Below are 25,369 nucleotides of genomic sequence, written 5' to 3'. Positions count from 1 at the left end.
CAATAAAAACGTCAGTGACCGGTCATAACAGGCCCTAAAGTTAACTTGACCTAAAGACGATTTTAGTGTGTTTTTTTTTTTATATGAATGTTGTCTTTAGTGTACATGCGACACTAGAGATTAATTTATGTGCATTAGTATTTTAAGAATATTCTCATGATATGGAGTGAGAGGAGCTCCATCTCTACGTCGCTTGTATCAACTTGCTCTGTCTGTCTAGTCAAAATCTTTGACACGTTATGTCTCCCAGTTCTCATTCTCGGATCAAGTTGAAACTTTACAGCTTCCACGATGGAAAGCCAACGTGATCAAGATAGAAAACTGACGTGTTCAAGATAGAAAGCCAATGTGATCAAGATAGAAAACTGACGTGTTCAAGATAGAAAGCCAATGTGATCAAGATAGAAAGCTGACATGTTCAAGATAGAAAGCCAACGTGTTTAAGATAGAAAGCTGACGTGTTCAAGATAGAAAGCTGACGTGTTCAAGATAGAAAGCTGACGTGTTCAAGATAGAAAGCTGACGTGTTCAAGATAGAAAGCTGACATGCTCAAGATATAAAGCTGACGTGTTCAAGATAGAAAGCTGACGTGTTCAAGATAGAAAGCCGACGTGTTTAAGATAGAAAGCTGACAGGCTCAAGATAGAAAGCTGACATGCTCAAGATAGAAAGCTGACGTGTTCAAGATAGAAAGCTGACTTGTTCAAGATAGAAAGCTGACGTGTTCAAGATAGAAAGCCGACGTGTTTAAGATAGAAAGCTGACGTGTTCAAGATAGAAAGCTGACATGCTCAAGATAGAAAGCTGACGTGTTCACGATAGAAAGCTGACATGCTCAAGATAGAAAGCTGACGTGTTCAAGATAGAAAGCTGACATGCTCAAGATAGAAAGCTGACATGTTCAAGATAGAAAGCTGACATGCTCAAGATAGAAAGCTGACATGTTCAAGATAGAAAGCTGACGTGTTCAAGATAGAAAGCTGACATGCTCAAGATAGAAAGCTGACATGCTCAAGATAGAAAGCTGACATGCTCAAGATAGAAAGCTGACGTGTTCAAGATAGAAAGCTGACATGCTCAAGATAGAAAGCTGACATGTTCAAGATAGAAAGCTGACATGCTCAAGATAGAAAGCTGACATGTTCAAGATAGAAAGCTGACGTGTTCAAGATAGAAAGCTGACGTGTTCAAGATAGAAAGCTGACGTGTTCAAGATAGAAAGCTGACGTGTTCAAGATAGAAAGCTGACATGCTCAAGATAGAAAGATGACGTGTTCAAGATAGAAAGCTGACGTGTTCAAAATAGAAAGCTGACGTGTTCAAGATAGAAAGCTGACATGTTCAAGATAGAAAGCTGACATGTTCAAGATAGAAAGCTGACGTGTTCAAGCTAGAAAGCTGACATGTTCAAGATAGAAAGCTGACGTGTTCAAGATAGAAAGCTGACGTGTTCAAGATAGAAAGCTGACGTGTTCAAAATAGAAAGCTGACATGTTCAAGATAGAAAGCTGACATGTTCAAGATAGAAAGCTGACATGCTCAAGATAGAAAGCTGACGTGTTCAAGATAGAAAGCTGACATGTTTAAGATAGAAAGCTGACGTGTTCAAGATAGAAAGTTGACGTGTTCAAAATAGAAAGCCAACGTGTTCAACATAGAAAGCTGACGTGTTCAACATAGAAAGTTGACGTGTTCAAGATAGAAATCCAACGTGTTCAACATAGAAAGCTGACGTGTTCAACACAGAAAGCTGACGTGTTCAACATAGAAAGCTTACGTGTTCAACATAGAAAGCCGCTCGTAAACTGAGTTGGTAAAGCAACGAAAATATGGGAACCTAGGCATGGAGATTTAGCGTTTATGGAAGTTATCTAAAACAACAATTTACCCCATTTTTATATCAACCGATTGGATAATAACAACTGACCTCACAGATACCATCAAAAGCAACTTTTTAAAATACTACAGCTTTGGACACTCATAATCAAGAAGGTTTTGGTTATATTATTTGACTAATCTTCAGTCAGTAGTAATCAGGTCTCATAATATTAAGCCCTCAGAAAAAGCTTTAAATTTACGATTACTAATGTTTACAATTTTTCACGTTCAGTTGCGGGGCCCTCATTGCGACCATCAGAGGTACAGGGGTTGCATACATTAAATGTATGTAAAATAAAAACTTATTTCCAAACAGTAGTTTGCTCAAAAGAAACGGAAACAGATTAGGAAGAAGAATACTTTTTAAAATCATGTTACAGATTTCAACCTTTTTACAGATTGTCTGATCAGTAACTGGGTCACTCGATCTGGAAAAAAATACGTACCATATGTGTAAACTCAAAATCTACAGCACCTTAGTTTATAGTTGTGTAGCTTACAACTTTGGAAGCCAGGGCTAACGTGTTAAAATTATGTTTATGCATAAGCATTTTTTAGGCTAAGTAAATTATAATAATAATAATAATATCAGTAAGGACACTCCTCCTTATTATAAATACTCACCACAAAAGGTTCTCGAGTCTACTGATCATCTGCTGTACTGGGATAGGCCTATTTTGACAGACAAAACAGTAGATTTTATCTGTCAATGCTTTACATGTTTCGGATATTCCTTCAGAGTTGAATATAGTTTACTTCCTAGTCCGAACCTCCCGCAGGACGACGGGGGATGGGAGCGGGAAGGGTTTGAACCTGGGAGCATCGATAAATCCAAACAACAGTCCAGCGCGCAAACCGCACGACCAGGCAGCCCTGATCTGCTGCTCATCGATAAGAAAGAAAAATCCGCTAGCACTATTGACATTCCCGTTCCACTATCCATAATTTAAAAAAAAAACTAAGCTGGAAAAACAACGAAAATATGTGAACCTTGGCTTGGAGATTAAGCGTTTATGGAAGTTATCTAAAACAACAATATACCCCATTGTCATATCAACCGAGGGGATAATAACAACTGACCTCACAGATACCTTCAAGGCCCTTGGCATTCCTAGAAACATCCTCGTTGCCTGTCAGAGGGTGCTACTTCTGCAGACCTGCCACGTCACCAGAAAATCCCTCGGTAGAAACTGTTAAAGTGACTACGATGAATTTTGTTTCCCTTAACGAAACTCGACCCTGGCAGCCCCAGAGAATGAATACTCGTTCTTTTCTAACATAATTATAATAATAATCTTTCTTATCCATATGGAAATTTGTCTTACTATTGGTGCATTATACCAAACAAAACATTATAATTATGGAAAACTAAAATATACTCACTCATAATTTACATACGAAAAGTTTATATCAGATCGTTACATTTTATTGAGTGATTAAATTACCTGAGGGGAACAAAAGAGTTTTTGTGTCTGTTTGTCTTTGCTATCGGTGTCTTGTATCTCTTTTGTGATGGTAAAATTACAAAATCCTAACCCAAAGGGTGATTTTTTAAAGTTCTCGAACCTTTTTTTTTTAAGATGGTTAAAAAAGAAAAAAAATGTAAATAAAATGTTCAGATTAACATTTTCTTACACTAGGATTTGATCCCGACAGGGGCGTAGTGATCAAACCGGGAAAGGTACTTTATTGCCCCCCCCCCCATTTTCCATGAGCATCACATAGAAATATAGGCTTATAAATAAAAATGTATTTAATAATAATACAATACAAATAACCTAAGAATGTTTTACCTAACTAAAATAAAATAATTTCTTTTTTTTTTTTGGCGCCTATCTGCTTGTGGCACCCCCTGAGAGTGGCGCCCGGGGCATCATGCCTTGATTTCTGCTATTGATAGCTGCTAAGAGTGAAGAAATTTGGCACGCGAACCGTAGCAGCACCCCAGCGACACCATTTCAGAGACGGTGATAAATATATTGAAAATAGATAAGCACTATATACCTTCAGTCAAAAGTGCAATGTTTAGGTTATCTTAGTACAGGTATTCATTTATTAAATAAAAAGGATAAACAAATAAGGGATTAAAGAATTTCGACCATAAGAACTAACGTCTTCGGGTATTCCCTGAAACATTACTTTTATTTCTTTGATTACAAATTTTGAATTCAGAAGTAAACACGGTCGAAAAAACAATTTATTACATTCTATTTTTTTTTCAACATCCAAATTGGATGTCGGCCTATACACTTCAGTGTCCGTGTCTTACTGACCGGGCAAACACATTGTGTACATATGTCGCCTATATATAAAAACTGGATCTAGATCTAGAGCAGATCTAGAGCAGATGACGACCCCCAGGAAAAATATCACTATTTATGTGCGGGTTTTTGTTTTCCACTTAAGGCTACTAAAACTCACTGGTCAAAGTGTGTATGTGTATTGTGGGACAGAGGAGGGGGCGGGGTGAAGCCTTCGAATGCGGGTGGTTCAGCTGATAGAGCTCTGATAAAAAAAAAAGTGTGTCAGTGTGGGTCGAGGCTTTATACTGCCTGAACGTGGTTCGAGTCAAAAAAATTAACATATCAACTAACTCAATGTAAAAAGTTATGTTTTCCCTTTTGGACCTTGTGATATATGGGCAGCTGATGTTAAGGTCACTTGTTTCTTTAGCCAACGGTTAACGAGCAGGGTGTCATGTGACCAGCACAACTACCAACCGCTTTTACTTTCCCAGACTAAAGTCAGGTATCCGTTAGAGTTGGGTGGACTCAGGGGCTCCCTAAGAATCCCGAAATTCAATATCCCAGACTTCACCGAGATTCGAACCCAGGACCTAAGGTTCGGAAGCCAAGCGCTTAACCTTTCGACCACCTCGCCTCCCAACTCAATGTAGCGACGAACAGTATCTGATATGGATCTATCAAGCATATTTAAAAAATGCGAATGTAAAGGCAACTGGCAAACTTCTTAATTGTCGAAAGGGTTTTTCTAATTGAACTGTTTCATGGTAGAAATAGAGACAATGTACTACAAGAATTGATTTGCACAAAATGTATGTGTTCCAGGGTAGGGGGAGAGGAAATTATAAGTGTACCGTACAATTGAAGGATGAAAAAGATGGATTCCGTTAAATTAATCATATATATATCATTTGAAATATGTATATATAAGATAAGATATATAGATATGATAGATAGATTAGATAGATAGATAAGATGGATAAGATAGATAGATAAGATAGATAGATAAGATAGATAGATAGATAAGATAGATAGATAGATAGATAGATAGATAGATAGATAGATAGATAGATAGATAGATAGATAGACAGATAGATAGATAGATAGATAGATAGATAGATAGATAGATAGATAGATAGATAGATAGATAGATAGATAAGATAGATGGATAGATAGATGGATAGATAGATAGATAGATAGATAGATAGATAGATAGATAGATAGATAGATAGATAGATAGATAGATAGATAGATAAGATAGATGGATAGATAGATAGATAGATAGATAGATAGATAGATAGATAGATAGATAGATAGATAGATAGATAGATAGATGGATAGATAGATTGATGGATAGATAGATAGATAGATAGATAGATAGATAGATAGATAGATAGATAGATAGTGAATAAAATCTCAACATTCCAAAGTACGCTCTTGCAATCAGAGAAAGGTGTCTCTAAAATCAAATCATCTTTGTGTTAGAACATCGCCCTTTCATTACCAGGTCTTATTATATTCGAGGAACATCTCATGGTTGTATTTGAAGAGCAGCATTAAATAAGTCAAGTGATCGTTTATAAACAGGTTTGCCCCATTGACCTCACATTATTTCCACATTAGTCTTTACAACAGGTGAGCTCTACTTTTTTTTTGTATACATCTGTTATGATGTTATGCTAGATGTCGAGCATTCTACTTTGCGTACCGTTGGCGTAACCCAGGGAAGTTAAAATGGGGGAGTGTGTATTTTGTCTAGAAATGAAGAACAGTTTGCATGTAAGAAACACTTGTGGACGTTCAGAAATAGACATTCATCGTCACTTCCGTTTTGTATGTTGCGCGGCCAATAATATCTAAAGGCCTTAATATATATCATGCGTCTCTCTGCTTCTTTTCTTTATATTTCAGGTAACACCGGCCGCCCCGATTGCCCCCGATATCCACGCGACCCTTTCCCTTAGATTTCACCTTGTGACTGCGCATAAAATGGCAGAACAACGTGGGCACTGTCCATTCGACCGGCATCTCTTGTCACTGTAGTGTCTGTACGTTACTGGACCTACTTCGTCTCCACTCCCTGTTTGTGCCTGGTTCTACACCATGTGTTTATGTGTGGCTGCAGGTCTTTAGTGTGTAATAAAGAAATTGAAATCGGCCTACGAGTTGCCTTTGTCATGTCATTTAGTTTGCTAAGTGCCAAACCCACCACATATGTATATACTGTAAGCACAAGTATCGTTTGTCAAGTTCCCAAAGGAAGCAGACGGTTCCTAGAGACCAAGGCTGTGACGTATTTCTTGGGGAATAGAAGAAATGCTCATCTGTGAACATGCGTATTTAAAATAAATGTACCTAAGAAAGCATTAGCCGAACCACCTAAATAGAGATATTCAGAATACACAAAACTATATCGACTTACAAGCTATCGCATTGTAGTACTTAAATTAAATCGACAAAACTTTGTCTGCATCATGTGATGTGTGACAAAATATGCAGGTCGTAATTCTGTTTATGTAATACCTCTAGAGCACCGCTCAGACATTAATATCTAAAATATAAATTCGAAAAAGAGGTATAAGATCTGGTTTGTGGTTTATGAATAAAAAAACAACTTGCTCCAGTTAAAAACATATGTCACAGTAGATGATGCGATGAGAGAATGAAGGTACTCCAGTTTAATGGAACAAAGATTCAATGAAGACACAGAAAGTTGCAATGAAATGATAATGACTTGAACACCAGATGTCTCTAACAGAATATGAATATACACTCATTCCGGATTGTTAAATCATACAAAGGTCACAGATTGACAATATCCATGCCACTACAAAATGGTCCCAACTACGATAAAGAAGTGTACGCTTGTAGCATGGTCGGAATAAGTCATTACATCTCCGGATTTAGGACCGTGACACTACCAAGGGCCTTACCCTCCACAAACTCAAATATATGCACTTTGTTAAACTAAAATATGCATATTAAATATTTTTGTCAAAAGGAAAGTGAGATTAAATTTACAAGAACTCCATGTCTTTCTTCTAAAATATAGCCTACTTTTAGATACAAGTATTTCCATTCATATATAGATCTTCATTAAGTTTTCAACAAATTGTAGGGGCCTCTACAAATATCCTGCTTCACATACTTAAATCCGGCACTGATTAGACCAATCAAAATTTGGTACAGTTTAGAAACTTCTGCACAGCCCTAAACTACCTCCTATCCCCCCCCCCCCCGCTTTTTGTTCTAAGATAAGCCACTCCTATTTCAGCACGTGGGTTACCGCGTGTGACTATCAAATCGAGGCAGAGTAAAATCTCGTATTGCCCTTCAATCGAATCGAATACCTCCACCTTGATTGTCTAATATGTAGATTAGGGAAATTCCCATAAGATCTATCTATCACGTCATCACAGTACGGCGGAGGTCAGGAGGTTAACTTGCGGTTATTGTGGACAACAACAAAATATGAGGAAATCCTGTGGCCAGCATATCACAAACAAACCGACATTAAAGATCACAGCCTCCGCCGGAATTCGACCTCAATATCAGTCAGCTTACATACTCCGAAAACGTACTTTGTTTCAAAGCTTATATCAACTCTGTCTGTCTGTCTGTCTGGTAAAAGTTATGTTCACGTTATTTCTGCCAAACACCTTTTTCGAATCATTGGCCCAATTATTCACTGGCATGGACAAGGCATAAATATATCTTGAAAAATTAACCAATTAGTCAATAAACTAGTGTTAATCTTTTTTTATACGTTTAAATATGTAGGATTTTGTCCCTTAGATAATTAAACACACACTCTTTCTTCCAGACACTTTCTCGGATTAAGTTGAAACTTTAAACAGTTACCTATCGCACACAAAAAAAAAAAACATGAATCAATTTAAAAAATTAACGAATTAGTCAATTAATTATTGGTAATTAATTATTTTCTTGATATTGAATAAGGAAAATTACTTCTACATTATTGAGATATATAGTTGTAAGTGTGGAGCTCTTTCACTTAGATAGGTTGTGTTTCGTTGTGTTTTTTTTTTATGATTTTTCTTGTATTTTATCTGTTATATGTTGTGATTGTCGTTTTAACTATAGAATCATATAGATTAAATGAATTTACTTCTCAAAGAAAAGGACTAGTCTAAAAATAAACAAAGCCCCGCCTACGCTCTTCCAACTACTTATGCATGTAACACGTGGGTGAGTAGTCTCGTTAACTTAAAGTAACGCGCGAGTCAATGTAAATTGAAAGAGGTTTTATAGTACTGAGATGGGTGAGTAGCTTTGTTGAACTGTATGAATACATTTATATCTTCTTAGACTATCAATAATAGAACTTAAAAGAACCACTTGGAGAGTTAGGAAATTGTAATCAGTCCTAAGTGTAGTGAGTGAGTTTGAGGTCGTCAAACTAGAATGTATTTTAATGCCATATTTAAAGAAAGAATCCTGGTGAAGCGAATGTATAGATCTAGATTTGTTTCATTTTATAATGTTCCTACGAATGCAACAATAAGCATATAGATCAGGGGTTCTCAACCTGTGGGTCGCGACCCCCTTGGGGGGTCGATTGACGATTTTCCAGGGGTCGCCTAAGACTATCGAAAATATGGATTGTTATTGTCTACTCTTCTATTGCTGTATGTGTGTGCTTTGGGGAGGGGGGGGGGGTCGCGGCAGAGCGGGGGAATATAAAAAGGGGTCGCCGAGCTTAAAAGGTTGAGAACCGCTGATTTAGATTCAGACTTACAAAACGATGCGCAAAATGTTCCTGAAAATTAAATTATTTAATTAACTCATTGGTCAGAAAAGGATAGCCATTTCTAGAACACTATAGTCCTTTCAAAACCGATGTTGGATATGGATCTAGATCTCTAGCCAAAATGTAAATGCATTTCTTTTTTTACCTGAAAAATAATAATAGTTAATGTACAGTTTTCTCTGTGTGGCCAAAGAGTTAGTCATTCTTTCCTCAGCGATATATATTAACTGTTAAATTTCTAGAAAAATCGTTAAAGCCGTTTTTTTGCGATCAGCGTCCAAGTTTGGCCCTCCATGAAGTTATTGCTTGAATAGAAGTATTGTCAAAAAACATTAGATAGTCAATATTCGTTGCAATATAGATTAGTGCACAACTTACGATGACTTCCGTGGGTTCTACGAGAGTGAAAAAAATGAAATGGGGGTCTACGCAGTGGCGTAGCAAGGGATTTTGGGGCCCTGGGATCTTTGCCACTTTAGGGGCCCCTGTATTTTGACCTTCGACATCATGACATGAGATAATGTACTTAATAAATATATGTCTAATAGGTGGAATACATGCAATATGATCACTAATTTACATAACAACATGAATAGCAAGATAACATGGGGCATTGGCTTAATATTTAATGTAAAAAAAAATGGACACTCATAGGGGGGGGGGGGCTGGGAGATTTTCAAATTTGGACCCCACTCCTTATCCACTCCACTGGGTCTACCATAGTGGATCTTATTTAAGAAAGTTTACTTGATTTTGATTTACCATACATAGAATCATCAGTGGCGTAGCAGGGTACTGGTGGGCCTAGGTTCAAGAATACTACATTAGGCACCCTGCGGTAAATTGAGACTGAACTCAAATTGAGCCATACTGTATCTAAAGCGATAGTACTGAACTCTAATTGAGCCATACTGTGTCTAAAGCGAGAGTACTGAAGTCAAATTGAGCCATACTGTATCTAAAGCGATAGTACTGAAGTCAAATTGAGCCATACTGTATTTAAAGCGATAGTACTGAACTCAAATATAGCCATACTGTATCTAAAGCGAGAGTACATTGCCATGAACAGAAAACACACAAGATAGACAATACAATACACAAAGCAGCGTATTCCTCGCGGGGGTAAACGAGAACGAGGTTCTCAAACTTAGGGTCTTTTGAACAAATTAATGTCATCAATCATGCAACTACCAATGATTTCCAGTCACATTTATATATTCTGAATGCGCCTGGTTTGTCAGAAGTCTAGAAACCTGAAGGCTTCACAGCGAGATTGTCCTGACTTTCCTGAAGACTTCCCACAGCACCATTGTCCTAACTTTCCTGAAGACTTCCCAGAGCGAGATTATCCTGACTTTTCCGAAGACCTCCCAAAGCGCGATAGTCCTGTCTTGATGTCTTCATTGCAGAGTTTTTGAGACGCCTTTGTCACTCAGTTAAAGTTCAATTAAAATCACGAACTCAAGTTCTCAAGGACAGATTTTCATATTAGTTTTGAATGGTTGCAAGAGTCAACGCCAAACAAACTGTGAATGAATCGTACAACAAAGTTCATATGATTGATGATGTGCAGTTAAACCTTGTACAACAGAGTTCATACGATTGGTGATGTGCAGTTAAACAATCATCCAACAATGATAGAATTTTAATATGGAAACTGAATAGAACAAATAGCAATTTACTGTTTACTCATTCTATTAATCCATGTATTTCAACTAGTAAATACATACCAGAATATTATAGAAAGAAATAACAATTAATCAAAAGCAAATATTATTATTATTATAGAAACGAATTATTATTAGTGTTAGACATTTGATTAGCAAAGCGACGCACCATAGTTGATGGAATTTGAACGCGACATTTAGAGACGTCACGGATGGTTGGGTTCTGCTTGTTTATGCTAATTTTATTCAAATGGTATTAGGACTTCGAATTGACCACATCGACCTACTGACAGACTTGATTGTGGCCTCTACGTAATAAACATTGTATAAGTTATTCAACAGTCTGGATTCAGCTCCTCACTCGCTATTGTGATAGTGTTTGTCGGTTACCTCGAGCTCACATAATACACCCGCACAAGACACTGAGGCATCTCCTCACATAATACACCCGCACAAGACACTGAAACATCTCCTCACATAATACACCCGCACAAGACACTGAGACGTCTCCTCAGAAATGTGTCAGCGAGCCATCTACAACAAAAGGCAAACCTATTACACACGTTAGAGATGGATGAATGCTATACTGACTATTTTAGAGTTACGTTGCTTTAATTCATTTGACACTACAATGATAAAAGAAGGTTCACACTGATATGTTATTTTGCTTGGAAACCAGAAATATAATTTTAGAACAAGAAATATTCAATGATTTAAGTAAATTAATGTAATAATTTGAAACATTAAAATTCATTTAGTCAACATGTTTCCCCTTGCAAGGCCACTGTTGTTTATGTGGGTGCAATCAGCCCCTTAGCGCCTTGGTTGCTACGCCACTGGGCATTATCTCATACACATATAGGCCTATGATTTGTAATTACGTAATCCTCTAAATATAAATCCTTTTATTCAAGGGAAACCTTTTATATTTAAATAGCTTAATTTAGTCTAAAAGTAATGAGCATGGCCGAATCTAAGAAAGATATGTAGAGAGTATTTATTTGAAATTTGGCTTCATTCTTTCCGTGTCAAACAAGCAATCGCTGTGAATTGCCGATATGCCTTTCATGCGACAAAGTTGTATGCATTAATGCCACTATAAAACATCTTAGCTACAGGATCAATTGATACCATACCACACTGATAAAATAGATAAAGGTTGAAAATACATTCGAACACTCAAAGATAATGTTTATTGATGAAATATGTATGATAAATAATCAAAATTCCTATTTTCGTTTTATTTAATTTTGTTTTAAGATAAGATCTTTAGCAACCAAGAGTTCCGAAATTGTCTCAAAAATTGAAGCCAAATCTGGTCAAATTCAAATCTTTCGACACCCATCATACGTCAGTGTCAAGGGGGGCAACTGATGGACGTTCTCGTCATTTTCTTTACATAATTTAGCAAAACTTTGAATTCGGCTGATTGCATTAACTCTTTCTCTCCTAATCGACGATACCATCGTTGATTTGACCTCATTAAATTAAATTAATATTTAATTTTAAAAACTTTTCTTTATGTTATATAGAAGGAGCAGGCATTCCCCTTTAACCCTAGACCAAATAAAACATTTTCTGATCACAACGAGACAAAGTTATTAAAGCTTAATCATAATACGGTAGTGAAATAGTAATGAGCAAAATGAAGAATTCTGTCTGAATGTGAAAAAAATTATTACGGAGGGAAAGAGTTAATAGCGAATTAAAATGATTCATGCAGTCTACGTCAGATTTTTTTGCAACTGAATGCTGTCTATGGATAACTGACGGAAGTGGGAAGCGTGGTCGAGAGGCTAAGTGCGCTTGAACTTGAACCTAGAAGGGGGCTCGAGGTTCGACACCCGACTCGAGCAGAGTTGTGTTTACTGAGCGCCTAAAGGCAGCACGGAAAACCAACTCCTAGATACCTCACTCCCCCCCCCCCCCACCACTGGTCCACAGATGAGATTGGACCAAAGTGCTCTGAGCATGCTATAAGCATGAAAGTAGCGCTATATAAAAGCTATAATATATAACTGCATGTTTTGCCTACACTTTGTTTGAAAAGCTTACAAATCCACGGTAGAGCCCCACCCCCTCCACCCAACCGTGGATTGGAAGGTGCTCAATATAATGATTTGATAAATGAGTTGCTTTTTTTCTTCAAAGTAGTCCGTCAAAACATTAAACATTGATTCGCTTTTATTGTGAATTGTCAAAATTGTCAAGAGCAGTTTTTCCTGCATTTCATTATACATAATAAAACCATTACGAGGCAAGCATTGACATCAGGCCGCCCTCCCCCCTTTTTTTTTCAAGTTTAACTGGGTCAGCTTTTATTTAATGTCTGAGGATTTTCTCGTAACTCATATTTCATTTTGCTGCGTTTAAAGGTGAATTTCATTATAAAATATCGTATCTTATCTTATATAATACAGACGTTACTTCAAAAAAGAAGATGATTATGTCCTACGCGTCATGCATTCAGTCATGCATATTAACCAATGACTTAAATTCTGCCAAGTCACTGGTTTTCCTGGCTGGCTCAGGCAACCCATTCCATGCTCTAATAGCACTAGGGAAGAAGGAGTATTTGTACAAATTTTTCCTATCATGTGGGATGAGGAATGTGACTTTGCATTTGGGTTTTATTACTTTTACACCCTCACTACACTTTAAAAATCAGTAACAAAATAATCCACACATTTTGAAGTTGTTAATTTGCAAAACTGAAATATTTGTAAGTAGGGGGTCTACCGAATATAGGAAAACATGGCAAGGGGTCTACGAGACAAAAATGTCTGGGAACTACTGATAAAGACAGTGGAATAATACATCTTTGTCCAAACGAACCTCTTCCCACTGTCATCAAAGAAACACACACACATACTTCATAACAACTCTTAAACAGCTTGCAGCATACTGTACAACTGTAAGTCTGCTTGAACAAACCGCTCTGTTTGGACGAGGTCCAAGTCAATGCCTAATTGCCTATGTAAGACATTGCTATTTCCGATGTATCTGGTACTCCGGGCGCATGAACTAGAATACGTGGGCGAAGGCCGAGCACACCGGGAACCCCCCCCCCCAGCCACTTTCGTATTTTGTACCAAGCTAAGTGCAGGAATCGCCATTAGTGTAACGGTCCCTTGAGGTACGACGTATGAATTATAGCCGGGGAAGTGGAAGCTCTCTTTCAATTCCGCATTGTGCAATGGGAAAGCTCTCGCATTCCCTTAGACACTTCCACGTACCACGCCTCTGGTGCGAAGCTGTAACAACACCTGCCGTTCCTTTGGATGCATCAGCTGCGTGGTGTGTGTGGGGGGGGGGGAAGAGAATGCTGTGTGGGAGACATCTTTCGGATCGCAGCTAATTCACATCTTTGTCGCTTCGTGACTGACGTAGCCCCTTGACATCAACATCTTTAGCCTAAAATCAATATTATTTAAAACTCATTCCGACAATTTTTTTCCTGAAGCCTTTACGTAAATCCTGTTCTGTTGTTATGAGCTTTATATATTTACTTTAAAGAAGGTAACGTTTCTGTAAGCGAAGCATACATTTTTTTAATGTGTTGATTTAAGAGACTGTTTTTTTTTATTAATACAGTGTTTCTCAACCTGTGCAACGCGCTTAGGGGGAAGCACAACGTATGGCTCAATTTTCACAAAAGACCAAATAAATTCGATTTTATTTGCTTTGCGTTAATAGATCCTGATTTGAGTATTGATCATCTAAAGCTCTATTTTTTTCCAATATTACCTAAAAAATTTAGTGAAGGCGCGGTGGCTGAGCGGTAAAGTGCTTGACTTCCAAACCGGGGTCCCGGGTTCGAATCCTGGTGAAGACTGGGATTTTTATTTCGGGATCTTTGGCGCCTCTGAGTCCACCCCGCTCTAATGGGTTCCTGACAATAGTTGGGGAAAAGTAAAGGCGATTGGTCGTTGTGCTGGCCACATGACACCCTCGTTAACCGTAGGCCACAGAAAGAGATGATCATCTGCCCTATAGACCAAAAGGTCTGAAAGGGGAACTTTACTTTTTTTTTTTAGAAAATTCAAATTATTACCAAGATACGACTTTATCACCTTAAAAGTAGGACTTGTTTTTTTTTAGCCGCTTTCATCTCAAAACGTTGCACAGCTATTTGTCATGAGTCGTTACTGTGACCTTTATTCCACCAGTTTCTAGAAGCCGAGGTCAGGTCATAGATGACCAGTGTAAACACGTTAATTATAGTCATCCAGTCAGAGAAAGAGGTAAAGAAAAAAGATAGCATACGTCAGCTTCTAAAAGGTCACAGTTAATAAAATTTTTAGGGGAGAAGTTTCTATGATCTTGGAAAGTACGATTTAGAAAAGTATAAATTAGGGAAAAGTTACTCAGGTTCCTCGTATAGTAACGGTCATTGCAGAGGAATAGGTCAATACATTGTAACGATTTTTTAATAGTAACGGTCATATGTTTAAACGTTTGCGAGGTCCAGTAGTTGAAGTTACATTAATTGAATGTGTATCATAAAATTATATCTCTGAAGTAGGTTATATCAGTAGTTGAAGTTACATTAATTGAATGTGTATCATAAAGTTATATCTCTGAAGTAGGTTAAATCAGTTGACGTTGTAGTATTAAAAAGTTTCATTCTATGAGGATATTTAAGACAAGTTGTATTTGAATTGAGAATTTACAAATTTAATTTGAAGAAGTTTATTAAAGAAGTTAAAAGAGAACACAGGTGCTTCTTTTGTGTGTTATCAAATCATTCATATAATCTACGGCGTGATGATTCTGTTTGAACAATAATTAATATAAGAAGAAATACCAAGAAATAAATAAACTGTAATCGTCACACTATTATGAACAATTAAAGTGATAAAAGACATCTGTGTTCGACATGTGCCTCGAATACTTCTCAAGGTTCAGTATCGGCCTAATCTGCCCCTTTCTTTATTTGACCTGTAGAAGTTTTTGTATTATGATGAAGTGTGATCTGTAGACAAAATGGATAGGCATTTCTGCAGCATGTAATTCTGGAAATAGCTTGAAACCCTGAACAGCCTTTGAAGCTTGTAGCGGTGGCTGAGTGGTAAAGCGCCTTGCTTTCCCGTGTTTAAGTCCTGGGATTTTTAATTTCGGGATTTTTAGGGCGCCACTGACTCCACCCAGCTCTAATTGGTACCTGACATTAGTTGGGGACAAGTAAATGCTGTTGGTCGTTGTGCTGGCCACGTGACACCCTCGTTAACCGTGTCAATAGAAACAGATGACCTATAGACAGAAAGATCTAAAAGGGAACTTTACGTTACAAAGGCAAGTGAGCTTACGTAAGACTGTGTAAACCTGAGGTTTATTTCGTAGGTTGGTAAAAGCCGAAATTGAAAGCGAAAGTGCCCTGCTCCTAGATGAATCGCCTTATTTGGCTGACGAGCTCCTGACATTTTATACACTATGGAAGTGTCAAGTAATGTACACGTCAATGTCTCAAGAGATGTGTAAACAAAATGTTGACTTACGATTTGATTTCGAGAAGCAACGGCGAATTCCATCAGTGCTAAAAATAGCCAATAAGGTTGACAATAGAGTTCTCGTTCCTTTCTCTATGCTGGAGATGCTTATTTTAGCAAGGGTATATAAACTGAAGAAGATAATAAGCTATGTTGGTCAAAATAATTTTAGTATACTTTTCTGAATCTATGATTAAAATTAAATGTATTAGAAGTTACTTTTTTTATATATATTTTATTATGATTTCCACAAGGGGTATTAAAGCATATTACTGTAACAAGTATCTCCTGCAACGCAGTAGAATTTTGGTCATTGGACATAGTCTCTGGACAATACCAAGGTGTAATAACTTTTCATTGGACATGGTCTCTGGACGTTACCAAGGTGTAATAACTTTTCATTGGACATGGTCTCTGGACAATACCAAGGTGTATTAACTTTTCATTGGACATGGTCTCTGGACAATACCAAGGTGTATTAACTTTTCATTGGACATGGTCTCTGGACAATACCAAGGTGTATTAACTTTTCATTGGACATGGTCTCTGGACAATACCAAGGTGTAATAACTTTTCATTGGACATGGTCTCTGGACAATACCAAGGTGTAATAACTTTTCATTGGACATGGTCTCTGGACAATACCAAGGTGTAATAACTTTTCATTGGACATAGTCTCTGGACAATACCAAGGTGTAATAACTTTTCATTGGACATGGTCTCTGGACAATACCAAGGTGTATTAACTTTTCATTGGACATGGTCTCTGGACAATACCAAGGTGTATTAACTTTTCATTGGACATGGTCTCTGGACAATACCAAGGTGTAATAACTTTTCATTGGACATGGTCTCTGGACAATACCAAGGTGTAATAACTTTTCATTGGACATGGTCTCTGGACAATACCAAGGTGTAATAACTTTTCATTGGACATAGTCTCTGGACAATACCAAGGTGTATTAACCACTCGATCCCATTGTGTCGGGATGCTTTAAAATTAATACATTTTTATTTATCTTTATTCAGGCCTAGGATGGTTTGGTTCAGCATTCTTAGTGGTCAATTCTGTCTTAGGAGCTGGTCTTCTAAACTTCCCGATGGCTTATCATCGAGCTGGCGGAGTCCTGTCTGCTGTTCTTGTCCAGTCAGTAAGTGATGGAATATTTTCTTTGTTACTTAATAGTGGCTCTCACTTTCGTCAATGTAAAAAATTTAAATTATTTATTTTGACAATGTTTCATTCTCCTATCGAGCTGAAATTTGGCACATAAACTCGTGTTGCGTGACAACACATTTTATTATATTTTCATGAATCAAAAACTTCATTTAGTTACTGAATTATATTACCGATAATTATCTTTGATACTCAGGGGGAATTGGTAAACCATGGGCATGCTCTCATACTTCTGAGCATCAGTAACATGGGCGTAGCCATGGGGGGATTTTGGGGGTTCAACCCCCCCCCCCCCCGAAATGAAATCCTTCCCCGCAGGGGGGGGGGATCGAAATTTAGTCACTGATTTTTGCTTTGATTTTGTTTATTTTAGATGAGATTTTAATACTAAACTATCACTTGCCTCAGCATAGCAAGGGAGGTTTTGAGTTTAAAACCCCTACCAGGGGGGGGGGGTTTCGAGTTTAAAACCCCCTACTAAGGGGGTTTGAGTTTAAAACCCCCCTACCAGGGGTTTTCGCAGTTAAATTCCCCTCTTCTATAACACAAAACAAACAAAAACTGCAAACGACAATCCCCCAAATTTCAGGAGCACAGTTAAGGAAGATTTTGATTTTTAAACCCCCTCCAAAATGTACGATAAACCCCCTCTTCAATATAAAAAAAAGAAAATTACACACTCAAAATTCTACGAGCGTAGCCAAAGGGGTTTTGAGTTAACCCCCACTCCCTCATCAGTAGGGTTTGAAGGTAAAAAATACCTCTTCAATACCCGGTATAAAAAAAAAACAACTCAAAATGTTATGACCGTAGCTAAATGGGTTTTGACTCAGTTTTGAATTTAAACCCCCCTTCAGCGGGGTTTGAAGCTAAAAATACCTCTTAAATATTAAAAACAAAGCACATTATGCGCTCAACATGTTATGAGTGTATTCAAAGGGGTTTTGAGTTTAAATTCCCCTCCAGTGGAGTTTAAAGCTAAAAAATTCCTCTTCAATATAAAAAAAGAAAATTACACACTCAGAAATCTATGAGCGTAGCAGAAGGGGTTTTGAGTTTAAGCCCCCCCCCCCCCGCAATCGGTGTTTGAAGCTAAAAATTACATCTTCAATGTAAGAAAAAAGCATTACGCACTCAAAATGAGCGTTGCCAAAAGGAGTTTTAAGTTTAAACCCCCCTTCAGAGTGGTTTAATGATAAAAAATACCTCTTCAATATAAAAATAAATAAATTACACACTAAAATCATTTGAGCGTAGCCAAGACAATTAGGGGTTTTGAGTTTAAATCCTTTTAGTACAGATGGCTTATTTTTTAAGTTTAAAACCCCTCCAGATGGTTTTGAGTTAAAAAAAACCTACAGAGCGTTTTGAGGTGGAAAACCTCTATCTTCAATATTATTCTAAAGCAAACTACAGTTACTAAATTCTATGACCGTAGCTAAATGGGGTTTTGAATTTTAATACAAACATAACTCCAGAGATTTTTTAGTTTAAAACTAGAGATGGGAAACGAACCGAACCCGAACCGAACGAACCGAACTCGAACCTCACTTATGACCGAACCGAACCGAACCCGAACTTTGAAACTGCTTGGTACGAACCGAACCGAACGAACCCTCCTTTTCTTAACCGAACTAATTTTGCAATTTTTACATCCCTTTTTTATATTTTGGGTTTTAAAAAAAATTACTTCAATATTTTATTTAAATTCTAATGATTCCATTATACTTTGAAAACTTGGGAGGGGGTGGTGGTATTTTGAAAAAAAAAAAAGCGCTCGCTTTGATTCCCATGGGTTTTTCCGTACGTGCCGACTCTCCCCTAACCTTGAATGTTCGCGGGCTGTTTGCAATATTGGTTTTGAGTCGAATAGGCGCCCTCTAATTAAATCTAGATCTAGATTCAAGTTCCTAGTAAGTAGAAAGTCAACATTAAAACATTGACACTTTTATTTGAGATGGCTGTTAGTTAAGAGTAGAATATTTTTTTTGCCGATTAGAGAGTAGATATAAATAGGTTCATTTGTGTTCTAGTTTAAAATAAATTTTAATTATCTTCTATTAAGTGATTTATTTTTACAAAATTTTGAAGTATTCCATATTGGAATATTATCAGTGGCGTAGCAAGGGTGGGGGAGGAGGGTGAGAAATGTAACCCCCCCCCCCGGCCCCCACTTGAAGGGGGCCCCAAATTAGTGTTTTTTACAATAAATATTCAATATTACGCAAAATGCAGGGGCCCCCAAAGAGGTCTAGCCCCTCCCGGGCCCCCTAATGATGAAAAATTCCTATCTATATATTTTTACTATTATTCTGTTTTGCATTGATCATCAGTATTTTTAATGCAGCATTTCTCAAACTTTGGGTCCTCTCAAGTGGGTGGGGATGTTTAGTATCTTGAATTGGGGGATGGGGAGACACAACCTCTTGACAAAAAGGGGTGTCATAGAGTGTGTGTGTGTGTGTTTTCTGGTGGCGGTAAGAAGAGGTTAAGCGATTGATTGGTGTTTATGCATTAAGGATGATGAAATTAGCGTAATGCAAATGTGAAACGGCAAACAATCTTGAGACATGAAAGAGTAAAGACGTTCTTTTGTGGTGACCTAGATTTTGTTTAAATATCAGTATATTTCATTAATATTACATCTCTATCACAAGTTAAATATGTGAATATTGTAATAATAGTTAGGCTATATTGAGTTGTTCACATAAGAACTTTATTTGAAAGTGTATTAAGTTTATATGTTATTATAAGGCTTGTCTTCGAGTCCGAAGATTAGTGAGGAATGCAGTTTTTCCCATGGCTGCGCAGGCCCAGCTGTGACCTACATATTTTGCCACATCCAGGGCAAGCATAACCACTGTTCGCATGTGGTCGATTTAGTTTTTCTTTTCGCGTCTGCGTTTGTCCCCGGCAGCGGATTTTCTTTTGGTCTCAAATGTGTATCCCGCGGCCTTCGGGAGTGAACTCCAACTGACTCGTTCTAAGGCCACGTGCAACCAGGTTCTCTCTTCTATGTCAGCTAAGGAAAGTTGACTCCTAAGCTGGTCTTTGAAGAGTTTCCATGGGGCGTCTCTGTAACGTTGACCATCTTTTAGCTCACCAAAAAAAAGACTGCCTTTGGCATACGTTCGTTTCCCATACGGGATACGTGCCCTGCCCAGCATAACTGTCGGACCATAAGAAGTCCATCTATACTATCCTTATCGGTAAAAATATAAAACGCCTATATTGGTTCAATTGTACTAGCTGTTTGTAGGCGATAAACCAACGACCAACTAACAAAGAGAGGGGGCTTCGAAAAAAAAAAGTTTTATTTTTAGTGTAACTTATCTGAATATTAGTATAACTACATGTTTAAAAATTAAAATATATTAAGTAGGAGATGTCATTTTATCTTCTAATAAGACCTTGTCAACTGAAGACTGCTTTTTGCTAGGCGCGTATGCACAATGTGGGTCAAATCGTTTTGAAGAAAACATTTTAAAACATCTCCGCTAGTGTGATTCTTCTGCATTTTTTTTTGTCACAGAATAGTCGCATTTCTTCCGTATATTGCAATTTATAATAGTGACGACTTATGTGTGAAAAAAAATCCTCGATAGAGACGTCTTTACATGAAGAATATTTCTTTAAAAAGATCACGCCCATTATAGAAGTACGTGCGCAATATGTAGGCCTACCTAGAATGTCCCTTGCATAATTCTATTGGCCAGGTCTGCCTCTTTATTATTGGATTTAATATGGCCCTCGACTTTTTTATTATGATAAATAGTGCGTTCTGAAAGAAAGCACATCGATATTAGCCTTTTAAAAAAATTCGCTTAGCGCCGAGTCACGCCCTGAATGAAACCACTTGCCTACTTGAGCGAAAACCTGCCGCATCTTTATTTCTATCTCCATTAAGAAATTTTTACAACGCTTTAAATATATGTAGGCAACATTATTTTGGAAAAAGTATTGCCCATAGGCCTATTATATATTGCAAAGTATTTGTTTTATGTAAAAATTCAAATAAAAAAGTTTTAACTAATAAATTGCATTAAACCTTATAACTTAATGTTGCTATTACATAATTTCATAACATCGAACCAAGCCGAACCCGAACTTTAGACCTGACCGAACCGAACCGAACCCGAACTATACTCCTCATCGAACCGAACTGAACTCGAACTTAAATCTGACCGAACCGAACCGAACCCGAACTTTAAAAGTTGGGTTCGATTCCCATCTCTATTTAAAACCCCCAACAGATGATTTTGACGAATAAACTTCCCCTTTCGATATAAAATCTAAAGCAAACTACAGTCACTTAATTCCAAGAGCGTATTCAAGAGAGGTTACACATTTCTACCAGTGGCGGGGCTCAATTAATAAAGTGCAGTGAATAGTCATCTAACGAAATTGAAAAACACTAAATGAGGCTCAACAAAGATGGCTTAGACAGATTTTAGGAGTCAGATATAGAGATAGGGTGTCAATCAAGGAAATCCTATGCCGAACTGGGAGTCGACCTCTTAGTAAGATTGTGACATGTTCTCCGACAAAATGAAGTAGGCATAAGAAGAGTTGCAATGACATCCTATTAAGTACAACTTGGCGCCACACATTCATGGAGGTCCTCAGAGCAGGTGGGAAGAGGCCTCAGACATTACCAGTGACAGATTTTTGTGGAAACAGCTTGACGGTTAATGCGCCGAACGGCGCGGGAGGGTGTAAGTCAGTAAGAATAACCAATTAGGTTTTTGAAATAAAACTTTTTAATAGCTGGTAAATGCACTATAGATACCTCAGAATATGCATTTTGTTGGCTTTCAATATCAGAAATCGTGCTTGGCGGCGGGGCTTCGCCCCGCGCTGGGGGAGCTCCTAGCGCTCCCCCAGACCCCCTTGCTAGTATTAGCGGAAGTCTACAATTTTTCCACCAACTCCAGGAAGAACCTATTCTAGGGCACAATAAGCGTCTTCCAAAAGAATGATGGGTCAGAATGTAATAAAGATTATGTACACACACACACATACATGCATATAAATATATTTTTTTCGCTGGGTGGGGGGGGGGGGAGAAAAAAATCCCACCCCCCCCCCGAAAAAAAATCCTGGCTACGCCCATGATCAGTAACATCCCTTTCTTGCAGAGAAGTTAAATTAAAAAAATCCTAATGCCAGGAAAAAAATAAAAAAAAATATTTAAAATAAATAAATAAATAGAAAAAGAAATCCACATAGCAAAATACGATCAGATGCACTGAACATAAGTAGTCATAAAAACAAGTAAACTTTAAAAAATACTTGTAAAAAGAACAAAGCTTATATAAGGGAAAGAACTGTACATTTACAACCAAATATCTCAAGATTATAAGATTTATTTCTCTTTTCCTATATCAAATAAAATGTAATAACTACCACTACTTGATTAATTATTTGGTTATTTTTTCGATTGATTCAATTTTTTGCTAGGAACAATGAATAATTGTGGCAAAGTTTCAACTTAATCCGAGAATGGGAAGTGGGAGATATAAAGTGTACTAGATTTGAACCAGACAAACTGTCAATAGCCTGTATGGTGAGTTTGACTGCATTGTTGTTATTATTTAGCTATGAAACAATTATATCCTATTCTTTATATATTTCCAGGGTATGAATGTGAACAGTATGAACGAAATGTGAACAATATGAACGAAATGTGAACAGTATGAACGAAATGTGAACAGTATGAACGAAATGTGAACTGAATGTTTTGAGGCTGTTGTATGCCACACATTTGAGATCCAAATAAAAGCAGACCATGAGCTCTAGAGGACAGGTTATGTAAAAGTTAACAAGATTGTCATGTGGCTAGCACAACGACCAACCGCTTTTACTTTTTCCCGAAATTAAAATCTGTTCTAAAAGTAAAGTTTTCCTTTCATACCTTGCAATCTGTAAGGCAGATGATGTAAAGGTCATCTGTTTCTGTGGCCTATGGTTAATGAGGGTGTCATGTGGCCAGCACAACGACCAACAGCATTTACTTTTCCCCAACTAATGTCAGGTACCCATTAGAGCTGAGTTGACTCAGAGGCGCCATAAAGATCCAGAAAAAAAAATCCAAGATTTGAACCCGGACTCCCGCTTTAGAAGCCAAAAGCTTTAACACACATCCACCGCGTCTTCCATTTAACAATGTTTTTTTATATTCATCAACTTCCTTTATTTCTGCTAATCACGTGACTTTTGAAATAAAAACATTTTGTTGTTTTCGGTAAGTGCAGATGTTGTTGGTGGTTATCGTCACGTCCATTCTAATTCTGGTCCACTGCTCGGACATCAAAAACTGCAACACGTATCAAGATGTGGTCAGTGCAATCTGTGGTCCAGTCGCCCAGCTTGCCTGTGCAGTAATGATTGTTATGGTCAGCTTCGGAACATGTGTCACCTTTCTTGTCATCATTGGCGACCAATGGGAGATGTGTAAGTACTTTTACTACCATAACAAGGTGTAAGTACTTTTACTACCATAACAAGACATCATCATCTTTCAATAGTTTAGTGATTGCCTCCTTCAGTCGTGAAATTCCAAAGATATATTTCAAAGATATGAGCTAAAAGCCTGGGCCGCTGGGCATAAGCTGTGTTCAAAACTTTGTCGCACCTGATTTGTCCAAAGCAATAGCAGGTATCCGATACAGTACAGGATAGCAGGTTAAGCCAGGATGTAGCACTTTTTTGATGGCCAGAAGTTGGTTTGGCTATTTCAGGCTACTTGGGACGCATCCCATAGGAAGATATTTATAAATATAGAGATTACAGCAAAATGAATGGCATGTTTTATATAGCTGGATCATATATATATATATATATATATATATATATATATATATATATATATATATATATATATATATATATATATACATACATATATATAGATATATATAGATATATAGATATATACATAGATATATATAGATATAGATATGTGTGTGAGTGTGTGTGTGTTTATGATCCAGCTATCTATTGTCCTTTTTCATGACACAGACGTCGACCTATAAAGTTGACTAATACAGCTTATAGCACCATTTCAGTCAAGTATGATTTCTTTCCCTTGTTCGAGATATGAAACAAAATAATTAATTACCAATAGTTAATTAACCAATTTTTTTTTTAAATTGATTCTTGTGTTGTAGGTAGGAGAAATAATTGCGCAAAATGTCCCAGATTAGGTGTGGGAAAAATTACGTTTACAAAATGTTTACCAGATAGACAGAGTGAGCTTTGGAAAAAGAGTTTGCAACTATAAGCATATCTCTAAATGTTATTAAAATATGTTACTTATACATAAATAAATATTTTAGAAATATTCTCATTTTTATATGACAAAAGCTTTTAGAAGTTTGTTTTTTTTTCTAGTTTTTTATCAAGTTGCAAAGTCATTGTATTGTGAAAGCAGTCCATTCTACATGTCCAGGGCATTCGTGATCTCTGTTTCATCTGTTGTTTTCATCCTGCCTTTGTGTTTCTGTCGGAGTATTGACTTTCTAAAATACGCTAGGTAGGAATATGGAGTTCATCTGTTTGTATTTTTAAATCTATTTTATGGGTCGGCACTGTGTCCACATGCTGTGGGTTAGGCTATAATATGAAAAACTACTTATTAATTGTTGTATTAAATTATGTTTTACTTATATGAATATTAGATAGATTGTTTTCTCTTTAAAAAAAAAGTAAAAAAAACTTTTTGTAAATGTAGTTGTTAGTATGGCAGTACCTACTAAACTTAGCAATACATTTGTATACAAAAAAATCTAAAACCGTTAGCATATATGTGTTAGAATTATGATAAAAGTCATCTCCCTAACTAAATAGCCTCCCGTGTTTGTCAATAGTTGTTCAAATGGTGTATTTTTATGAAAAAAGTGTTTGCATAGTTGATTTAAAAAATTAAATTTTTCACTTTTAGAAAAGAAAAAAGTAACCGTTGCATCAGAACTTTGAATGGACTAAAATATTGTGATGTCGGATTTTCACAATCTTTTCTAGTGTACGAGATCTAAACGGGACGGACGGACCACACAAAACTAATAGCGTCTGTTCCCCTTTCAGGGGCTGCTAAAAAAAAAAAGTTTTTTTTTAAACTCCTTTTGTCCTCCATACCTCTTTC

The 25,369-nt window shown here is 37.1% G+C and overlaps 1 protein-coding gene across 2 annotated transcripts in view; it reads left to right on the top strand.

The window, feature by feature from the left end:
• The window catches only part of LOC106063775 (sodium-coupled neutral amino acid transporter 7-like), a 44,438-nt gene that overhangs the window by 7,062 nt on the left and 12,007 nt on the right, over positions 1 to 25,369 (top strand). The window contains exons 1-4 of one of the 2 annotated variants that reach the window (XM_056034311.1): positions 8,360 to 8,405; positions 17,079 to 17,200; positions 23,481 to 23,679; positions 24,619 to 24,760. In XM_056034311.1, the coding sequence (XP_055890286.1) occupies positions 8,402 to 8,405; positions 17,079 to 17,200; positions 23,481 to 23,679; positions 24,619 to 24,760 (467 nt within the window). In that variant the 5' untranslated portion in view covers positions 8,360 to 8,401. Of the gene's footprint in view, positions 1 to 8,359; positions 8,406 to 17,078; positions 17,201 to 23,480; positions 23,680 to 24,618; positions 24,761 to 25,369 lie in introns of those variants that run through there. The other variant, XM_056034312.1, reaches the window with a different exon arrangement.

Source organism: Biomphalaria glabrata, chromosome 7 (genome assembly GCF_947242115.1).
Source record: "Biomphalaria glabrata chromosome 7, xgBioGlab47.1, whole genome shotgun sequence".
Lineage (NCBI taxonomy): Eukaryota > Metazoa > Mollusca > Gastropoda > Planorbidae > Biomphalaria > Biomphalaria glabrata.
The sequence above is the reverse complement of the archived record's forward strand: the minus strand, read 5'-3'. Positions and strand labels throughout refer to the sequence as shown.